At 51.4% G+C, this 21,459-nt stretch overlaps 1 protein-coding gene across 2 annotated transcripts in view; it reads right to left on the bottom strand.

The window, feature by feature from the left end:
* The window catches only part of LOC133350384 (transcription factor Sox-5-like), a 278,499-nt gene extending 257,358 nt beyond the window's left edge, over nt 1-21,141 (bottom strand). For both annotated transcript variants that reach the window (XR_009756057.1, XM_061564709.1), the window contains exon 1: nt 20,932-21,141. Coding sequence is in view for 1 of the 2 variants with exons in the window: in XM_061564709.1 (XP_061420693.1) it covers nt 20,932-21,141 (210 nt within the window). In the remaining variant the exon portion in view is untranslated. The remainder of the gene's footprint in view (nt 1-20,931) is intronic.
* Nucleotides 21,142-21,459: the final 318 nt, after the last annotated feature.

Raw genomic sequence — 21,459 nt, 5'->3', positions numbered from 1 at the left:
CACAAACTACCTCTCCAAACTCAAACCGTTAAACACGAGTGACCAAGCGACATTTATTCATCTGAGACCGACCTGTCTCGTCTTATCCAACGCTGTGTTCAACCACCTCGCTGCAGGTCACAATGCTTCCCTTTCTGCTGCCTCCACAGCACTACCCCATCCCCAATTTGGAATTCCCTACCATCCCATCCTTCCCGGGGCTCTTGCGACGGCAACATTTGCCCGATTCCATAAACGCGTGAACTCGTACGCAGTACAACTATTTAACGGTGCTGGACGTTGCTGGCCACTTGGCCTTTCGGGCCGCCTTTGGACCTGTGCCCCAGCAATCGCATTTAAACAAACGAACAAACACAAAAAAAAACAATCGCCGTTCCTCGGCTCAGCGAGCATCGCAGCGGGACAGAAGCGGAGCGAGGCGGCGCTGTGCGGCAGGTAGTCATACCCAGCCATGCGGCACACCGAGCACACCGCGCCACTCCGATGGCAGCGTGATTACGGCATTAGCCACACTCCACAGTAATTGTGGAGATTAAGAGGTTTGTCTGTGTTTAACAGCTCACACGGCCGCTAATCCCCGTTATCCCGACAAGATAAAGAGGGACATCGTCGCACTCCGGCGGGACATGGCACTGTACTAAGCCCCCCGGTGGAACAATCCCCACGACGACGACGACGACACCACCGCTGCCGCCCTGCGGGCACCTGGCGGGACGATCCGCAGCCACGCTCCGCCGCCACCTCTCGGGCACCTGGCGGCGTCCACAGCCGCACGTGGAACAGCCGCCTGCGAACGGTGCCGGGTTTCACCCCGGCGCAGCCTGGGAATCGGCATCGGTGTTTGGGCGGAGGGAATTTAATTTGTGCCGAGAACTCGTATCGGCGTTTTTTATGTTATTGCGGTTCACCGCGTGCGGTTTTGATAATAGACCCCCGGGCTGACTGGGGAATCCGTCTCGGGTTGGGTCCACGGTGGAGAATGTGGCGACCGTGAGCGCGCCGTGATACGCACGTCCGTCTCCCGTCTCAAGAGCGGCGGACGCGCGAATTTAAATGCGGCCGCGGCCCGCTGACATTTTCTACAAATGCTTCTCCACTTCGTTTTGGGTCCGTCGGCAGAGTCCTCACATTCAGCGCTTTGCCGAAGCACTGCCGAGGGATCTCTTGTTGAGTTTGTGGTACCAGTGATTGTGGTATTTCCATTTAATAATTTTAATCGGGATATTTTCTGTAAATTCAAGTGACACTCAATTTGAATGGTGACATTGAAATGCTGCAATAGTCTCACATTACATCCTTTTTTATCCTTTCTTAATGAGACATCGCCGGGGCGCAAGCTCCTCGGAACAACTCCATCCGAGCGCTTTAGCCAGTGCACCCATCCGCACTGCAGCCTCCCTGTCCAGCTAACAGTCCTCACATTGTCCCCGCAGTGCTGGCAACACGAGGTGCGTTCGCCATTCGTGAGCGGTGAGGCTCAGCATAGATTACACCCTGACAGTTCCGCAACACGGTCACTAGCAGACACTTAACAGTCAAAGTGGACAGGGGCTGGGCAGTGGGTGGGTGTGGGGGGGAGCCACGGAGAGAGAAAGGTTTACACCTCGGTGACGCAGCCATGATGGACTCCCCGCCGCTGCGTCCCGCACAGCAACGTTTACAAAGCGGAGACTGGCAGCATGCGACAACGGGGTGAGAAGCTCGTGCTAATTTCCCGTCCGTTACAACCGCCCAAACTGCGGCGCCGCTCCCCTTTTGTTGGTTCTGCTGGAGGAGGCCGACCACGCTTGCGCCTAATATCGGAGGAATTTCTATTGAGCAGGGCATGACAATGAACAACATGGCCCTCGACGCTTTAAAATATTCAATGGGTAGCCCGTGATGATAAGTGGCTACAGGGGGCATCCACACAATGCTGGGCTGACACGTTTCACGGCCTTGTGTCAAATGGGTGCCGTGCGCCCGCTGAATCGTACGTAGTGGCGGTGGATGAGAGACTCCTTTGACGTTTGTGGTAAGAATTAATGAATGAAAGCATGAATGAATGTAAGAATGAATGACCGTCGGACGAGATTGCTGAGAGGCAGACGGAGCGTGGTCACTCAAGCTGCCTCCTCAGTGTTCTCGTTTTCGACATCGGGATTTGACTGGCGGTTGCGCGCTTACGTGCCATGTCTACACCTGGACACGGAGCCGAGTTTATTTTGTGTAACCGACAGGTGAGGGAACTCAAGAGACCAGGATAGAGTCTCATTTACAAGAGCGGGTCACCCGAAACGACAAAAGCGATAATGTAAAAATAACAAAGTTCAACAATGAAGCAAATAACAATGGGCGCCAACATCAAGCGCGTTGCAATCAATCGAAAACAGTCCCACAAACATCGTGCACGCCGATGTCTCTCTGCTACGCTTCGTCGACAATTTATCGTGCTTCAGTGCCTACGAGCAGGGGAGAGTAACGCACCAGAGAGAGAGAACTGGTGGGACGGGACAGCGTGCACCCACACCTTCCCGTTCGGCACAGACAACTACTCCAACACAAACGGGGGGGGGGGGCAACAACCCACTATCAAGAGAATAAAACCGCCTTTGGCCAATAGAGCCACAGCCTACGCGCTGCACGAAGAAACTGATAGGGGTGTGGTTTTCAAGCGAGCAGATGTTGAAATCCATGCAAATTGCAAAAGGTCAGGCAATCCCTTAACACGAGAGAGAAGCAAGAGCTCAAATGTTCCGGGGGGGGGGGGGGGGGGCGAGCTGCCTGCGAGTAATCACGACGACGCAGCCCCCCCCCCGCCCCCACGGGAAGCTCCCAGGACGCCGGTAGTCACCGCCAATCACCGGCTCTTCAGCAGCGCCGAGGTTCACAGGCATGGGGCCAAGGCGGCACTTCGATTTTCCGCTTCTTGTCACGGGTCGAGCGCGAGCACCACATGAAGCAACTAGGGCAGCTTCTGTCTGCAATGGCGGTCCCCGAATCGGCAGTGGCAATTCCACATTCCTTTGTTAGGGGCTTGTTTTTATCTTCTTCTAGTTTCGATGGGACGACCGCTGTTATTTAGCCAACCTAGTGGCCACGGCGCAAAACACTCATGCCCAGAAAACTATGGAGTCGCATCAAGCTCGGAAAATTTGACAGCACATCATCCCTCCGAGGTTGATAAAGCAAGTATCACCTTGTAGGACGCGCTTCGTAGTGAACACTGTGAATATGTGCTTTGCTTTTAACAGGGCTGCCACCAGTCGAAAACCTCGGCTGAGGACTACGTTCGGGTATGCTCTGTGGAAACGCTGGGCAGCCCTATCACTATCACCAACTCATTCACTCACACGCCCACCCACTCACTTCTTGCACACCCACTCATTCACTCATGTACTCATGCATTTGCCGAGTCGCTCAGTTACTAGCCCACTCACTCGGGCTGCCACCTGTTTGGGGTTGACCCGGTACAATCCAGCAATTGGCGTCTGTGTTCGAGTGGCAGGAACTGATTTGTCCCAATGCCTAGCATCGGTATTCCGTTGAACTTCAGTGGAGTTCACCGCACAGTGATAATAGACCTCGACTTGGCTCTGCGTGGGTGCGGCAGACGGTGGACAAGGTGGAGACCCTGGCTGGAGGGCAACGTGTGCGAAATCGTTTTAAACAGATGAGGCCGCCGTTGTTGCACAATGAGCACGGAGGTCCGTGCGCCCCCCCCCCCCCCCCCCGCTTGCACTGGCGGTTGACGCGGGGTGAAATGAAGTGGTGAGGCTGTGGCTCAAAGAGTTCATCCCTAAACTCCGCGTCGAGCGGAGGTTTTTACCGAGTTGAGCTCGAACACAATCTCGTTGATGTGGGCATGTGCCCACCTTCACATGTTTGCCCTACATCAAACGTTGACGTATTTTAAACATCCCCCTCATGCACGAGGCCCCCTGGAAGTGGATTATTTCAGCAGCGTTGGTTCAATACAAGTAACGCTCTGGAACGGTTTGACTTATGGTGCCTCACCAGCGGAGGCAACCTTGCTTGAACCAATGCTGTTGAACTGCCAGATGTTGATGTGCAAGAACCCTTTTTCTGCTAAACATTGGTCGTAGTTTTATGCAAAACTCAACAATGCATAACCATGAATAATATAATCACTAGCATCACTGTGCAGAATATAAGTAAGAAAATAAATAAGCAGACAATCTGCCTCTTTTTCATATGTACCTCAAAAAGAGAAAGTATTTTAAACACGTCCCATGAGCCACACGGCCATCTGGGAGCGTGCGGTATTTCTGTGTAATGTAAGTACTAAAAGGAGCTCACACGAGTCACACAAACGTGACACACTCGTGTGCAGGGGTCGCTCACCAGACCCACTCGCTGCCCATGAACTTTAACCCCCATCTGGAGTGTACGAAATTTATGTGTAATGTAAGCACGTACAGGAGTTCGCGCGTGTCACACAAACGTGACACACTCGTGTGCAGGGGTCGCTCTCCGGACTCACTCGCTGGTTTTGAACTTTAACCCCAAAACAAACGACAAAGATCCAGCGTGTAGCCTTGGGGCAAGTGCTGTTAAAGAGCTCCCATGAAGGCCGGCATGGCACAAGAGGGGGTGGGTGACCAGCACCACGCTCGGCTGCCTTTGTCTCCCTAGTGGCAATGTTTTTACACACTACACCAGGTACTCATTTGAGGCTGAGTCGACCTAGGGGAGGCCCAGGACCGGTTCAGATAATCGCCACTGGTGTTGGCCATGAGCGGGAATCGAACCCGTGTCGCCGGGTTCGTAGTTGCAGCGTAGCGCTAACCGCTCCTACATTACCGCTCCCCTTTAACCCCAAGCCTCCGCTGAATCACGTCCGAGTATAGCTCCCACAGAGTAGAGCGTGCAGGCCTCCACCGATGTTGGCCCACACTGCCTGACGACCCCACACTATGCATCAACGTGGGAGAAACCTCCCTCCGGCGTGTTTGTTTTGCTTGCCGCAAGTTCCTTGGGCGGCAGACGGGGTCACCACCTTTCCCACTGTGATCCAGACCCGCAACGTATTCCTCAGTCAGCCTGGGTCCATTGTCAAAACTGTGCAGTCATCTGCAATAACGTTCAACACACTACTGGTACCGGATCTCCGCACAAATCAACTCCTGCTATGCGAACACGGATGCCAATTTCCGGACTATCTGGGTCAAGCCTGGACAGGTGGCAACCCGAGTGGATGTCTCTCTGCTGGCCACATCGATCCTTCCTCAGTCTACGGAGCCCACTTTGGGAACCTCTCTCTTGAAAACCTTTTTTCTTGGAAAAAGTCAGTGGTGAACTTAACTCACAACAATAACAATCACAATTTTATTTTTTATTTGGTAGCATTTACCCGGAGTTCAATTTACACTCACGGCTACCAACACCGGTGACGATTATCTAAATCGGTCATAGGCCTCCGCTAGGTTTGGACTCAGCCTCAAATGAATACCTGATGCTGCTAAGCATTGCCACTGGGAAGACAAAGGTGGCCGTGGTGGAGCTGGCCACCCCTCCCCCTCGTGTACAGTGCCGGCTTTCGTGAGTGCACGGTCTAAACGAGGGAAACGCTGAAAAGAGTGCAGAGAGCAAGGCTCACACATCGGGTGACTGCTGAAGTATCACAGACAGAATAAATAGACAACGCGCCCCCCTGCCCCCCTCCCATCAGCCACGCGGCCTTCTGGGACCACATAATTTCATCAACGTTGGTTCAGTACAAGAAAAGTATGGACTGGTTTTGACGTTCAGTGTCTGATCAGAATAGTCAAGTTTGACCAATGCCTACGAAGTTAAATGCCGAATGTTTCTAGGCTATTTCCCCACAGGGACAGACTTGTAATGTCCTGTACATGAAAGTAGGTGTTTTTTTAATGTGTATGCATGTCTTTAAGAGCATTTCCATGAAGAGATAAACTTGGACTCGGAGTGTCCAATGACATCAGCGACTATCTGACAATGTGAGAAAGTGACCACGGGTGAGCCGTTGCCAATATACTTAGAGAGGCCCTCGTGATGCCCTTATGCAAGGTGGTTGTGGGTTCGAGTTTGCGTGTCTCTCTCGCAGTGGTCGCGTGGATATATTTCCAGGTCCTCCGGTTTTTCCCTCGACATTTAAATCAACATCGCACGTTCAAAGACTATTTGGCTGCGATAACATTTTCACGCAATAAGCCACTTCGTTGAGCTATCATTTGCGGCCAGGTCGTTTCTAACAAACAGCGACAAAGCTCATATAAACAAATCATTAGACCAGCCCTCTGAGCACCACGTTGTGGGGAAGTCAACGGCGATTGTTCTTTGGATAGACTCGTCTGCACCATCAGAACGTGGAATTCCCACCACTGGCTCAGGGACTGTAAACGGGAGATGAGCAACCAACGGAGGAGGCGAACCCCGACTCTCGACTATGAACCCTCGGCGGGAGCTCCTCCGTCCGTTCTGGCAGTGCTCGTGGAGGGTGCCACTGCGTGGGGTCACGGGGCCCTCGCGATGCCGCAAACTGACTGCGCGCTCGTCAATGTCAGTGACCTCGGCGCACTGCGGTTGCAGGGATCGTGGCCAATTGGTATCGAGCATCGACCCTAAGCAGTTGCTGAGCACAGAGCCCAAAGGCCCAGCACGTCAAGCGTCCAGCTACAAACCGCACCATCAGAGTTGTCATAGATGAGAGTGTGACAGGTTGTTCTTTTTAATTGAGCACGGTTATTGTTGTTATTGTAAGAGCTTGGAGAAATAGACGATGGGAGGAGGGAATTGCAAAAGTGAGCAGGGTGAAGGAATAAGCAGAAAGAGAAGTGCTGTGTCCTGCTGTGTGGTGAGTGAGTAGCTGTGTGAGTGTTGTTGCGGTCTGTAGTGTGGTGAGTGAGTGGCTGTGTGAGTGAGTGTTGTTTTGGCCTGTAGTGTGGTGAGTGAATGGCAGTGTGATTGTTGTTGCGGCCTGTAGTGTGGTGAGTGAGTGGCTGTGTGAGTGAGTGTTGTTTTGGCCTGTAGTGTGGTGAGTGAGTGGCAGTGTTAGTGTTGTTGCGGCCTTTAGTGTGGTGAGTGAGTGGCTGTGTGTGTGTGTGTGCTGTTGTGGCCTGCTGTGTGGTGAGTGAGTGGTTGTGTGAGTGAGTGTATTGTTGTGGCCTGCAGTGTGGTGAGTGAGTGGCTGTGTGGTGAGTGAGTGGCTGTGTGAGTTTGTGTGCCGTTGTGGCCTGCTGTGTGGTGAGTGAGTGGTTGTGTGAGTGAGTGAGTGGTAATGTGAGTGAGTGAGTGGCTGTGTGAGTGAGTGGCAATGTGATGATTGAGTGGCTGTGTGAGTGAGTGGCAGTGTGGTGAGTGAGTGGCTGTGTGTGTGAGTGAGTGGTTGTGTGAGTGGCAGTGTGAGTGAGTGGCAGTGTGAGTGAGTGAGTAGCAGTGTGAGTGAGTGGCAGTGTGAGTGAGTGGCTGTGTGAGTGAGTTAGTGGCTGTGGGAGTTAGTGAGTGAGTGGCTGTGTGAGTGAGTGGCAGTGTGGTGAGTGAGTGGCAGTGTGAGTGAGTGGCTGTGTGAGTGAGTGAGTGGCAGTGTGAGTGAGTGGCTGTGTGAGTTCGTGAATGAGTGGCAGTGTGAGTGAGTGGCAGTGTGGTGAGTGAGTGGCAGTGTGAGTGAGTGGCTGTGTGAGTTAGTGAGTGAGTGACTGTGTGAGTTAGTGGCAGTGTGAGTGAATGAGTGGCGGTGTGAGTTAGTGAGTGAGTGGCTGTGTGAGTGAGTGGCAGTGGGAGTTAGTGAGTGAGTGGCTGTGTGAGTGAGTGGCTGTGTGAGTTAGTGAGTGAGTGGCTGTGTGAGTTAGTGGCAGTGTGAGTGAATGAGTGGCTGTGTGAGTTAGTGAGTTAGTGGCAGTGTGAGTGAATGAGTGGCTGTGTGAGTTAGTGGCAGTGTGAGTGAGTGTGTGGCTGTGTGAGTGAGTGAGTGGCTGTGTGAGTTAGTGAGTGAGTGACTGTGTGAGTTAGTGGCAGTGTGAGTGAATGAGTGGCAGTGTGAGTGAGTGAGTGGCTGTGTGAGTGAGTGGCAGTGTGGTGAGTGGCTGTATGAGTTAGTGAGTGAGTGGCAGTGTGAGTGAGTGGCTGTGTGAGTGAGTGAGTGGCTGTGTGAGTGAGTGAGTGACTGTGTGAGTTAGTGGCAGTGTGAGTGAATGAGTGGCTGTGTGAGTAAGTGAGTTAGTGGCAGTGTGAGTGAGTGAGTGGCTGTGTGAGTTAGTGGCAGTGTGAGTGAATGAGTGGCTGTGTGAGTTAGTGAGTGAGTGGCTGTGTGAGTTAGTGGCAGTGTGAGTGAATGAGTGGCTGTGTGAGTTAGTGAGTGAGTGGCAGTGTGAGTGAATGAGTGGCTGTGTGAGTTAGTGAGTGTGTGACTGTGTGAGTTAGTGGCAGTGTGAGTGAATGAGTGGCTGTGTGAGTTAGTGAGTGTGTGACTGTGTGAGTTAGTGGCAGTGTGAGTGAGTGAGTGGCTGTGTGAGTTAGTGAGTGAGTGGCTGTGTGAGTTAGTGGCAGTGTGAGTGAATGAGTGGCTGTGTGAGTTAGTGGCAGTGTGAGTGAGTGGCTGTGTGAGTGAGTGAGTGGCTGTATGAGTTAGTGGCAGTGTGAGTGAGTGGCAGTGTGGTGAATGAGTGGCTGTGTGAGTGAGTGGCAGTGGGAGTTAGTGAGTGAGTGACTGTGTGAGTTAGTGGCAGTGTGAGTGAATGAGTGGCAGTGTGAGTGAGTGAGTTGCTGTGTGAGTGAGTGTGTGTGTGCTGTTGTAACCTGCAGTGTTGATTGAGCACCGTGTGGACGAGACAAAACAGTCCGTCTTGCAGACCCGCGTCCTCATCATGGTGTAATGGGACCAGTAGCCGCGGTAGTCGTCGTAGAAGAGTGACAAGGAGGTGTGACTGGCGAGCGGTGAGCGAGTGAATGAGTGAGGGCGGCATCATCAGCAGCAGCAGGTTTGGGGCGTGTGGTGGTGGCGTTGCAAGGGAATCCCCCTGCCCAGAGCGAGAGAGACGTCTTCTCGGTAGAGTCGGCACGGCCGCGCGGCTTCCCCGGCCAAAACCGTTTGTTCCTATCGCTCGTTGGCGTTTCCCAGCCTCTGGTTTACATCGACGACGACGACGACACAACTTTCACCTGGGACAATTCCTCGAAGACCCTAATGTGTCTCGTTGTCAACGGTGTCTCTGTCAGGCTGTGTCAACAGCCACGCGCGGAGCAGACACGGCCGTGGCACGGCCGTGACAGACGTTTAAAATCCGGAACTTACACGGAAATTGATTTCATGCAATGGATATCACCCCCCCCCCCCCAATCAACCACGTACATGAATTCGTAGGTCGTTGAGTGGAGCACCCCTCTGGTTCATAAAGAATGCGCTGGAGCTGTAGCAGTAGGAGAATCATTCTAAATGTTGTTGTTGTAAGTGTGTGTTTATGACTATGGTGCAATTTCCCAATCATTGCAAAGTTACGTCGATTTTTATATATATCGTGTATAAATACACGATATATATGTGTATAGACTCGTGATTACCATACACTAGTGGTGTGTGTACACTAGTGGTGTGTGTACACTAGTGATGTGTGTACACTAGTGATGTGTGTACACTAGTGGTGTGTGTACACTATTGATGTGTGTACACTAGTGGTGTGTGTACACTAGTGATGTGTGTACACTAGTGTTGTGTGTACACTAGTGTTGTGTGTACACTAGTGGTGTGTGTACACTAGTGATGTGTGTACACTAGTGGTGTGTACACGAGTGTTGTGTGTACACTAGTGATGTGTGTACACTAGTGATGTGTGTACACTAGTGGTGTGTACACTAGTGATGTGTGTACACTAGTGATGTGTGTACACTAGTGGTGTGTGTACACTAGTGGTGTGTGTACACTAGTGTTGTGTACACTAGTGATGTGTGTACACTAGTGTGTGTACACTAATGGTGTGTGTACACTAGTGGTGTGTGTACACTAGTGGTGTGTACACTAGTGATGTGTGTACACTAGTGGTGTGTGTACACTAGTGGTGTGTGTACACTAGTGGTGTGTACACTAGTGATGTGTGTACACTAGTGTGTGTACACTAGTGGTGTGTGTACACTAGTGGTGTGTGTACACTAGTGGTGTGTGTACACTAGTGTTGTGTGTACACTAGTGGTGTGTGTACACTAGTGTTGTGTACACTAGTGTTGTGTGTACACTAGTGATGTGTGTACACTAGTGGTGTGTGTACACTAGTGATGTGTGTACACTAGTGGTGTGTACACGAGTGTTGTGTGTACACTAGTGATGTGTGTACACTAGTGATGTGTGTACACTAGTGTTGTGTGTACACTAGTGTTGTGTACACTAGTGATGTGTGTACACTAGTGGTGTGTGTACACTAGTGTTGTGTGTACACTAGTGATGTGTGTACACTAGTGGTGTGTGTACACTAGTGTTGTGTGTGTACACTAGTGTTGTGTGTACACTAGTGGTGTGTGTACACTAGTGTTGTGTACACTAGTGGTGTGTGTACACTAGTGATGTGTGTACACTAGTGTTGTGTGTACACTAGTGTTGTGTGTGTACACTAGTGTTGTGTGTACACTAGTGGTGTGTGTACACTAGTGTTGTGTACACTAGTGGTGTGTGTTCACTAGTGATGTGTGTACACTAGTGTTGTGTGTACACTAGTGTTGTGTGTACACTAGTGGTGTGTGTACACTAGTGATGTGTGTACACTAGTGTTGTGTGTACACTAGTGGTGTGTGTACACTAGTGTTGTGTACACTAGTGGTGTGTGTACACTAGTGTTGTGTGTACACTAGTGTTGTGTACACTAGTGGTGTGTGTACACTAGTGTTGTGTGTACACTAGTGTTGTGTACACTAGTGGTGTGTGTACACTAGTGATGTGTTACACTAGTGATGTGTGTACACTAGTGGTGTGTGTACACTAGTGTTGTGTGTACACTAGTGGTGTGTGTACACTAGTGGTGTATGTACACTAGTGATGTGTGTACATTAGTGTTGTGTGTACACTAGTGATGTGTACACTAGTGATGTGTGTACACTATTGTTGTGTGTACACTAGTGTTGTGTGTACACTAGTGATGTGTGTACACTAGTGATGTGTGTACACTAGTGATGTGTACACTAGTGATGTGTGTACACTATTGTTGTGTGTACACTAGTGTTGTGTGTACACTAGTGATGTGTGTACACTAGTGTTGTGTGTACACTAGTGATGTGTGTACACTAGTGATGTGTATACACTAGTGATGTGTGTACACTAGTGATGTGTACACTAGTGTTGTGTGTACACTATTAGTGTGTATACACTAGTGTTGTGTGTACACTAGTGTTGTGTGTACACTAGTGTTGTGTGTACACTAGTGGTGTGTGTACACTAGTGATGTGTGTACACTAGTGTTGTGTGTACACTAGTGCTGTGTACACCAGTGGTGTGTACACTAGTGATGTGTGTACACTAGTGTTGTGTGTACACTAGTGCTGTGTACACTAGTGGTGTGTGTACACTATTGTTGTGTGTACACTAGTGGTGTGTGTACACTAGTGTTGTGTGTACACTAGTGATGTCTGTGTACACTAGTGCTGTGTACACCAGTGGTGTGTACACTAGTGATGTGTGTACACTAGTGTTGTGTGTACACTAGTGCTGTGTACACTAGTGATGTGTGTACACTAGTGTTGTGTGTACACTAGTGGTGTGTGTACACTAGTGTTGTGTGTACACTAGTGATGTGTGTGTGTACACTAGTGCTGTGTACACCAGTGGTGTGTACACTAGTGATGTGTGTACACTAGTGTTGTGTGTACACTAGTGCTGTGTACACTAGTGGTGTGTGTACACTATTGTTGTGTGTACACTAGTGCTGTGTACACTAGTGATGTGTGTACACTAGTGTTGTGTCTACACTAGTGTTGTGTGTACACTAGTGTTGTGTGTACACTAGTGATGTGTGTACACTAGTGGTGTGTGTACACTAGTGATGTGTGTGTACACTAGTGGTGTGTGTACACTAGTGTTGTGTGTACACTAGTGATGTGTGTGTACACTAGTGATGTGTGTACACTAGTGGTGTGTGTACACTAGTGTTGTGTGTACACTAGTGGTGTGTGTACACTAGTGTTTTGTGTACACTAGTGGTGTGTGTACACTAGTGATGTGTACACTAGTGTTGTGTCTACACTAGTGTTGTGTGTACACTAGTGTTGTGTATATAATATAGATAAAACGACGTAACGTGATGTTACTTTTAATGCAACTATTAAAATATGAACATTTTTACACAAATAATAAAAATGTTACCAGAGGGACCTTGCTTAACATTTTAATCTGATCATTAACACTTAAAACTATGAAACGATAAAAAGCAGTGCACAAAATGGACACGAATAAAGTGCAATCGAGATATGCCCAGAAAACATGAAAATACCAAATAAAATCTGGAATTTGACTTGAAAATCTCCAAAAAAGACTATATCTGAAAACGTGGAATGTGAAACTCGTCCCTCGCACATTTGCACAGTTCAACGCGCAGTGTTGGGAGCGTGGCAGCGCGCTCCGGTCATGATTGCAAGGCTGCGTGCTCAAATCTGAATCAGGGATCGACTCAGCCCATCACCGCTCCAGGGCGGACACAATGAAAATGCTGAAATGTACACCACTGGCTCGGGGCCCCCTGCAAGTTCGGAGACGTGCAGACGTGGAGACGCAGATATTCAAAGACGCTGACATGCAGAGACACGGAGATGCGCAGATGCAGAGACACGGAGACGCAACACAGAGACACGACGCGGAGACACGGGCGCCGTGGCGGCCAGGCACACAACTCGGACAGCAGACACGACGCCTCATTTACAATGATTATCGCTCAACATCGAAAGAAAAAGTCGTTTTACACATCCCATCAGCCACTTGGCCTACTGGGAGTGCCTAATATCAGCAGCATTGGTACATTACGAGAAAACTCTGGACCACTTTCAACATTCAGCGTCCCATTAACAGAATCAGACTTGCTTAAATCATTGCTGGTGAAACTGCCACATGTTTATAGGCAAGGGCCCTCTCTGATAGATTTGGATCCTAGTTCGACGCAAACAATAAAGGACACAAGGGGAGTCTTAACGGTCATTTTGTGATAGTTATTTAAATGAACGGGCAGTTTTGTTCATAATAAAGGGTATTTTTTTTGCTTTAGATCACATAAATATAGATGTGTCGGCAAACCCGCCAACACCCGACAAATGGCCAATTGTTCAGCTCTCTCGGGGCCGTTCAGGTGATGGTCTTGAGTTGGCTCCTGGCGAGTCCCGAAAGGCACGCGTGTCGTCGGGCCACTCGCAGGCACGCGGCTCCGTGCGGCCTCGCCAACCAAAGCGGCGGCCGCCCGCAGGCTACCCCCCCCCCCCCCGCATCAGCAGAGCTCTGTTCACAGCATGATGGCTGCGCACTTCGGTTGCTCTGTCTGTCAAACCGATAGCACGGTGAGGGTGAACGTTTCAAATTGGTTTTGTGTTATCAGGGTGAGCTCTCAATGAGACCAGCACGAGTGTCACTTGCAAGAGTGACCTGGGTCAGAAAAATAACAAAAGCAAAACATATAAAAACTAAGGACAACAATGAAGCCAATAGCATTCGGAGCATAACCCACCAAATAGAGATCAGAGCAGAGACAACCAAATAGACATCAGAGCATAACCCACCAAATAGAAACAAGAGCAGAGACAGGCAGATAGACATCAGAGCAGAATCAATGAAATAGACATCAGAGCAGAGATCACCAGATAGACATCAGAGCAGAGACAACCAGATAGACATCAGAGCAGAGACAACCAGATAGACATCAACGCAGAGACAACCAGATGGACATCAGAGCAGAGACAACCAAATAGACATCAGAGCAGAAACAACAGAGCGGAGACAACAGGGTTAAAGATGAAACTAAAACAAGGTGAGTCGCCATTGTTCGGTGTTCTCCTTCAGGATTTGTTGATTAAATGTTTCGTCTTTTCCCCCCGAATTACTTTCCCATCGCGCCATCGGCATCATGCCACGAAATACTTCGGATGTATTTGTGAATCTCTCACAGAGAGCATCATCACGGAGAATCGCCCCTGGGACATAACATTGCAGAACTACTTCTGAAGTCCCAGCAACCGGCTCTTCACACGCACACTGACTATGAACGCACTTCCCACCTGTTTAGACAAAGCAAACGTGTACTTGACCTTTTGTGAATGTTCTTCAAATGTCAATAAAAGTCGACGATTATAATCCAAAGAGCTGGAATAAGCGAGATTAAACCAAATTTAACGTGATGTTTTTTTTCTCGTAAAGGCTCATTAGTGACCGGGCTGAGGCGTTCAACTCACTACACCATAGAACTTGGTTTAATCAGAGGTTAAATCAGAGGCGGCTGCCAAAAATAGAACCTAGGACCGCACCAGTGCCAGCTTCAGCACACAGACATTGTAATTGCCCACCGAGACACCTGGCCACCTGAAATGTGGCATTTCCACACGAATTTCCCTTACAGCAGCACGGGGCAAGGATTTTCCCATCACTAACACCGAAAGGCGAACACAAACAAGGTTTATGTTCACGTGCAGCGGCACAAACGTAAATGCACAAGCGTCGCTGTCGAAACCGATTCGTCCTTGCAGCAGCAGCAGCAGCAGCAGCAGCCTGGGCTCGCCAACCGTTTCCCCTCCACGGATAAACCGCGGCGTAGGAACAGGAACACATTGTGAACAGCACCAGTACGCCGCACGTGTGGTCGGGGCCTGTGCCGGCAACACGCGTTAACCTGTTGTGAGAAGTGCCGACGTAGCGACCGCCACCCGTCGAATAACGCAGGCCTGGCGCGGAAGAGATGGAGTGGAGCGCATGCCGCTGTGGCGACGTCGGCGCTCGATGCGAATCCTCTACGCTGGCAGCGGGCGTGCGCTCGGAGAAGGGCCGTTGCCCAAGACGTTGCCCATCACGAAGAGTTTTCCTTTCAAGGCCGAGGCGTTGTTGACGAATGCGTTGAACATTTGTTATCGGTGCTTTGTTGCACCACTGCCAACGAGGCAGCGACGCCAAATGATTTTGCACAGGAAGAATAGGAGGGCTTCGTTAGGTTCAGCTCAGCCCATCTTCCCTCGAGGGTCAACAACACTGTGGGACATCGGTTGCACAATGCAAACGCTGCCCCCCCCGCCCCTGTCCCCTCCCCGCACCGCGGTTCCCACCAGCGGAGCTGGCGCCGTGCGGTGCGCGATTGCCTGAGCGCCTCGCGCTTCATCCGCACGAGCTCGATGCTTAGCGACCGTCCTGACGCACGCACTCAACAGCGCTACTCCGGCCAGAGACACGCAGAAACCACGCGAGCATCCAACTCCTTCCCCCGTACGAAAACGCGCGTTTGACTCGCGTGCAACGCGTCGATCACGAGTGGTGACGAGCGCAATGGAAATTGGGCGACGGTGTTTGTGTGATCAGCCTGCAGCGCCTTTGATTGACCGTTGGCTCGGCAGTCCATGCGATGCCACCCCCTCGTAGTCAGAGCGCGACAAAACAGAGTCCAGAGTGTGGAGCGATAAGCCCTCACCAGGCGCGGCCAGGTGGCTCCGTGGCAGGGTGAGCGGCTCGTTATCGCAAGGTTGGGTGCGGTTGACTGTGCCTATCATCCTTTCAGGGTCGGTGAAATGGGTATCACTATGCAGCGAAGTTAAATATGGTTTTTTTATTGATAAACGCACCCTCGGGATTGCAATCGGAATTTACACCACTGCATTCGGCGGGACCGGAGACGAGAGAGATATGAGCCCTGACACCTCCAAGACAATTTGAGCGGTAAATCACTTTTACTTGACTATCCAAGAGACATATCTGGGAGCATACGAACGGGGAATTTAGAATACCACTGTCCCATGAAATAATTGTTTTTCATGTGTTTAAAAATTTACATGATAATTGCAAAATGGAATAATACGCGCACTCGCACGCAACAGAATGCTGGCACGTGTATATGACAAAAGATTAACACGCGCACAAGAATACCCGCGAATACAGCTTATCGTTTCTAGGCACACATTGTGATGAACGGAGAGTGAAAATCACTCTCCGTGAGCGACGAAGCGCCTTGCAAGAATTATCCATCATCCCCCGCGATCGTCGGCCACATGGCAGGTGGAACGAAGCGAGCGCCACGAGGAGGGAGACTCCAGCCAAGCCCTCGAACCTCGCACGGCCACCACCCGACTGGTGCATCTGCACTGCCGCTGCGGCGGTTGGAGTGTCGCCACAGACCAAGTGGACGGCTTTGTCTCAACGCTGCTGCAGGTCGGTTTAACACGCACTAGTAGGGTTTCGCGAACAATATAATCCATAATAGTGGTTTATGTGTTAGATCGCGTAAATATATTTATAATTTGAGCAGGAAATGACTTTTACTTGGCTATTCAAGAGACAGATTTGGCGCATACCAATGAGGAATTTATGATATCGCTACCCCATGAAATAATTGTTTTCATGTGAATATATTTACGCGATCTAACCCAAGCCCCTCTATTACTCACTGCAGGTTCGCAACTCGCCCACGAGTGCAGGGCCGCAACGCTTCTCTGTCTACCTCACCGTGCACTGCTCCACTTTTGTAATTCCCTCCAATCGCCGCTCTTTCCCAAAGCTCTCATGACAGTAATAGCCTTGCTCAATTCAAGAAACACGTTAACTCTTTATCTGTTCCGGATTTGACAGCGCTGTGTGGTCTGTCTTCCCATTATCTGCAATAGTGCTGATTAAAGGAGTTTATTGAACTCCCCTCGCCCGTGACAAACCATTGGATACGGATACTGCTCCGCGCCCCCCGTTTGTGCCGACACATCACCTGCTATGTTTGTGAGCGTGAAACCTAGAACCCCATGCACACTGCAAGATTCTCCAGCTGGCAAACCCCGCACAAAGTATCGCTGTGTCCGCGCGCACGCACGCACGGGGTGGTCTGAGCCGACCCTGCGAGCTAACTTGAGATGCAGCGCCGCCAGTGAACACGCGCACACTCGCGCGGCACGCGTGACCCAGCTCTTTCCCTTGTGCTGCTGCTGCAGCTACAGCAGCAGGTACTGCACACCACCGTTTTTCTATCGCCCTGGAGTGATCGGCTCGCCCGCTCGACCTTGCGCTTGCTGGCGTGGTGAGGGTGTGGCGGTGTATTCGTAGATTGCATTTCCCCCGAAACACCAAAGCTGCAGCCACTTGCATTGAGTGGAAGCACAATCAAATATTTTGTGTCAAGCGTAAAGTAAAACAAATGTATCCATCTGGTGCTTACCTTCATGAAGGAGCTGAAAACGAAAGCGGCTGCAATCGTCTATTGGCAAACGTAACCGGCCACGCAGATATCTGGCAGTGACTGTGCTTCCCTCGCAACAGAAATGAATAGAAAAGATTGGCACAATGACGTCCTCGAATGGATATATTAAACTGAAGGACACAGTCTGAATTGTCAGAATTACATGCGAGAGGCCTTAAGGTAATGACCACTGAGAGGGGGCTGGGGGGCGAGATGGCACCAATTCCGACGCTGGGAGTGCACCCAGTCTGCGCTAACGCGCGACCGGCACTGGCACTTTGCCGTGGCTCAGCGCTGAAGCCGCGTGCCGGGAGTTTCTGTGACCGCACCTCTCGTGGGCCAGCGGCCACTCCCAACAAGGTCAAGGCATGGGGGTCAGCGCAGGTCCCACCAGGGTCGCCGCCTTTCCCACGGGAGACCAAACCCGGCCGTGTTCCTGAAGTCAGCCTTGAACTATCAACATTTTTCAGAATCCTGCGATAACCCCATTACCACCCAGATCTCGATACAAATCAATCCCTGCCCCCCGAACACATATGTAAATTCCTGGACAGGTGACAACCGTATCGTGTGCGTGAGTGAATGGGCGAGTGAGTGAGTGGGTTACTAAGTGATTTCGCAGATGATTGAGTCGATGAGTGGGTGAGTAAGTGAATGAGTGGGTGAGTGAGAAAGTTAATGGGTGGTTGGGTTAGCGTTGCCACCTTTTCCACTCCAGATCACACCTGTACATATTTCTAAAGTCAGCCTGGGTCTATTGTCAAAACTATGCAGTGACCTCTAATAAAGTTCAACACAATACCGGTACCAGATCTCAGTCCAAGTCCATTCCTGCCACCCAAACACAGATGCCATTTCCCTGACCGTCCGGGACAAACCCCAGACGGGCGGCAACTCTAGGTCCCACACTCCCCACACACATGCACTGGCGGAGCCAGTGGGGGAGGGGGGTGTGGGGTGGCACGTGCCCCCCGAATGATCCGATCGAAATTAGGGATTTCGATCGGATCATTGGGGTTTATTAGTAATAAATCGGCATTTTGCGACCCCCACTACCACTGTGTAGCATATTATTATGCGCCAGGGACTCTATGAGATGACAGGACAATAGTCTGAGTCCACAATTGGAAATAAATAACGGCAAAGCAGTTATAAGTGACTCACAGAATTGTGCGCAGTTGCGTATACAGTACACGATTTCCCTGAGAGGCAAACACCTTCAGCGAGCGCGATGCCGATCACATAACGCGGTTCGAATTCGACCCTCGATCGATGGCTGCGCCATCGCCGCACACGCGTCGAATAAAAAGCAAGGGGCAAGTCCTCACTTACTAATAACTCCTATAATTTTCCATTGTTGGAGGGGTTGCCCCCCCCTACCTGAAAATCCTGGCTCTGCCATTGCACACATGGCTCTGACCGCAGAGATGCCCTCTCACACCACGGGACACGCGCCCCCTCGACGAGCCCGCCTTGAGGTCCCCGCGAGCGGTGTGCTTGTGGTGTGTTCATGGTGTGTTCATGGTGTGTTCATGGTGTGCCTGTGGGTGTTCGTGGATGCTCGTGGTGTGCTCGTGTTGGGACGGTAGCCGTGCCGAGTGAGCCACACTTCAATACTCAGGGGCCATCGAACCCAGCACACAACGAACCGACGGCCGACAATGTTGCAGATACGCCTGCTGGGCTGTTTAAAACGAACAGGCCATATTGGTAAAAGGTAAAATAAAATAACACATTGCATAACAGGATTCAAATTTGGACGATTTTCTCACATTTGTTAAGTGCACGACAGAATACAGACGCGCGTGACGATTCTGCCGCCTCCACCACATGCAGGAACGCACGCCGGTTTTGAGCAAATTTGAAGACGTCATTTGGTCACGCTGCATTGGCAGTGGTGCAAATGCGCGATTAACAAACGACACAATTCAACGCACTCGTCAACGTCCCCATCTTTAGTGGATAATTTAAAAACATCAACAATCGGTGCATTACGGACAAAGGCCCTGCATCCCTGTGTATCATGAAGAAGGGCCATTGCCGATAGCGTTGCCAATTATATATATATATATTTCCTTAAAGGCCACAGTGTGGATAATGAGTGCGGTTGAGTTTTGTTTTTGTCAACTGAGCAAATGCGAGCGGCGGCTGTTGCCAGCGTAGTCAGCAGCAGTGGCGTTCCCACCGCGTGGCTTCTTGCAAAACAAACGTCGGACACAAGCGCGGAGTCTCCCGCGGCTCCACAGCTGATGGTGCATGACCGTTTCACGCAATGCCTGGGCTATCTCGCTCGTAGCCACTTCTCTTTAGAACACCGATCCCCGTGGTCCTCCTGACCACGTTCGGCCAATGCATACTGCGTGCGCACACAGACGCACCGCTTCACCGCTGCTTGATGACGACCCCCCCCCCCCTCCCCCACAAGTTACCACGACCCCTCTAACAACCGTGTCTCTATCACGTGTTGCGGCTACATCTTTTGGGATACTATTCGCTCTTTACTAATCACATACTTCCCTTCTGCCGCTCGTATCGTTTCCATTGCTCGTTACAGGCCACTCAAGTCATTGTCTTGCTGCCGGCGTTCCACCTAAGAGTAATTATTGATACGTTCTACGCGTTATTTAACGAATTATAACATAGATCACTTTTTAAACGCACTTCTGAGGTTTTGGATAACTCGCCGCCAGGAGGCCGACTCGGCAGGGCCGCTGGTCCACACAAACGGTGGCATTGGCCTGGCGGGCGACGTGGCTGTCGAGGTGTGCGCGCACACAGGGCGACGAACCTCCCTGAATGATGCACCACTCGTTTTCTGCCCGCGCCTCTTCATCCTCCAAGCCACTGGTTTGTTTGTTTGTTTTGATTTCATTCACAGATTTTTGCCGAACGCAGCCCCAACACGGAAAGTGGGCTGGCGGACGACATGCATCCCCTGAGTTGTAATCTTCGAAGGGTTAACTCGTTTATTGAATTGATCAAGGCTATGAGGTGGAGAGCTTCGGAAGGGAAAAGACAATGACGATGATGATGGTGGGAGGAGGGAATTCCAAAGTTGAGCAGTGCGAGGGAAGAAGTGGAAGTGAGGTGCTCTGCAGTGTGGTGTGTTAGTCAGTGAGTGAATGGATGGGTGAGTGAGTGGATGAATGAGTGGGTGAGTGAATAGGTGTGTGAGCGAGTGGATGGGTGAGTGAGCGAGTGGATAGGTGAGTGTGTGAGTGAGTGGATTAGTGAGTGGGTGCATGAGTGAGTGGCGAAGCGAGTGAGTGAGTGGATGAGTGTATTATTGGGTGAGTGAGTGGCTGAGCAAGTGAGTGAGTGAGTGTGTGAGTGTCAGTGGATTAGGGAGTGGGTGTGTGAGTGAGTGGCTGAGCAAGTGAGTGGGTGTGTGAGTGAGTGAGTGGCTGAGCGAGTGAGTGGGTAGGTAGGTATGTGAGTGGCTGAGTGAGTGAGTGAGTGGCTGATTGAGTGTGCGTCATTGTGACCGTGCACAGCGACTGAGCGCCGTGGTGCGCGTGTGCGCTCGATCGGCTGCCATCGGCAAAGTTCAACCCAAACGCGCCGCGCTCTTCCCGCCGCTGCCGCCGCCGCCTCTCACCGCTTTGCTGTTGACGAAGACGTCGGGGGCTCCCCAGGGGAGCTCGTCGGGGCCCGCGTAGAGCAGGCCGTGCGCCGAGTAGGGGGCCCGGCCGAAGCAGGCGTCGCGCTCCTCGCCGCCGCGCGACCCCGCGGACCGCGCGCAGCCTCCTCCTGCTCCCGCCGCCTCTCGCTCGGCACCCAGTGGGGACGTTGCCTCCCGGCCAGACATCCTGCAAGAGGGGGGGGGGGGGCACGGGAACACGCGCAGACGTCAGCGACGCGTGCCGGCACACACGCGCGCGCGTCGTCGCTTGTGACCCCGGGCGGACTGTGGGACGTAGGAGACGACCTCGCTGGGGTCTCCTCCGCCGACTTGCCGCTTCTCAGTGCTCGGGAAAAACACGGACACACGGATTCTGCCCCCCCCCCCCCACGGGCACGGGTTTTGTTCCCCTCTGGCACGGGTTCCCTCGCCATAGGGCAAGGGTTGTTTTCACCTCGGCCACGTGTTCTCGTCACCCTCGGGCACCTATTCCTGTCCCCGCGC

The sequence above is a fragment of the Lethenteron reissneri genome, chromosome 33 (assembly GCF_015708825.2).
Source record: "Lethenteron reissneri isolate LAM-NWPU_2019-01 chromosome 33, ASM1570882v1, whole genome shotgun sequence".
Classification (NCBI taxonomy): Eukaryota; Metazoa; Chordata; class Hyperoartia; order Petromyzontiformes; family Petromyzontidae; genus Lethenteron; species Lethenteron reissneri.
The sequence above is the reverse complement of the archived record's forward strand: the minus strand, read 5'-3'. Positions and strand labels throughout refer to the sequence as shown.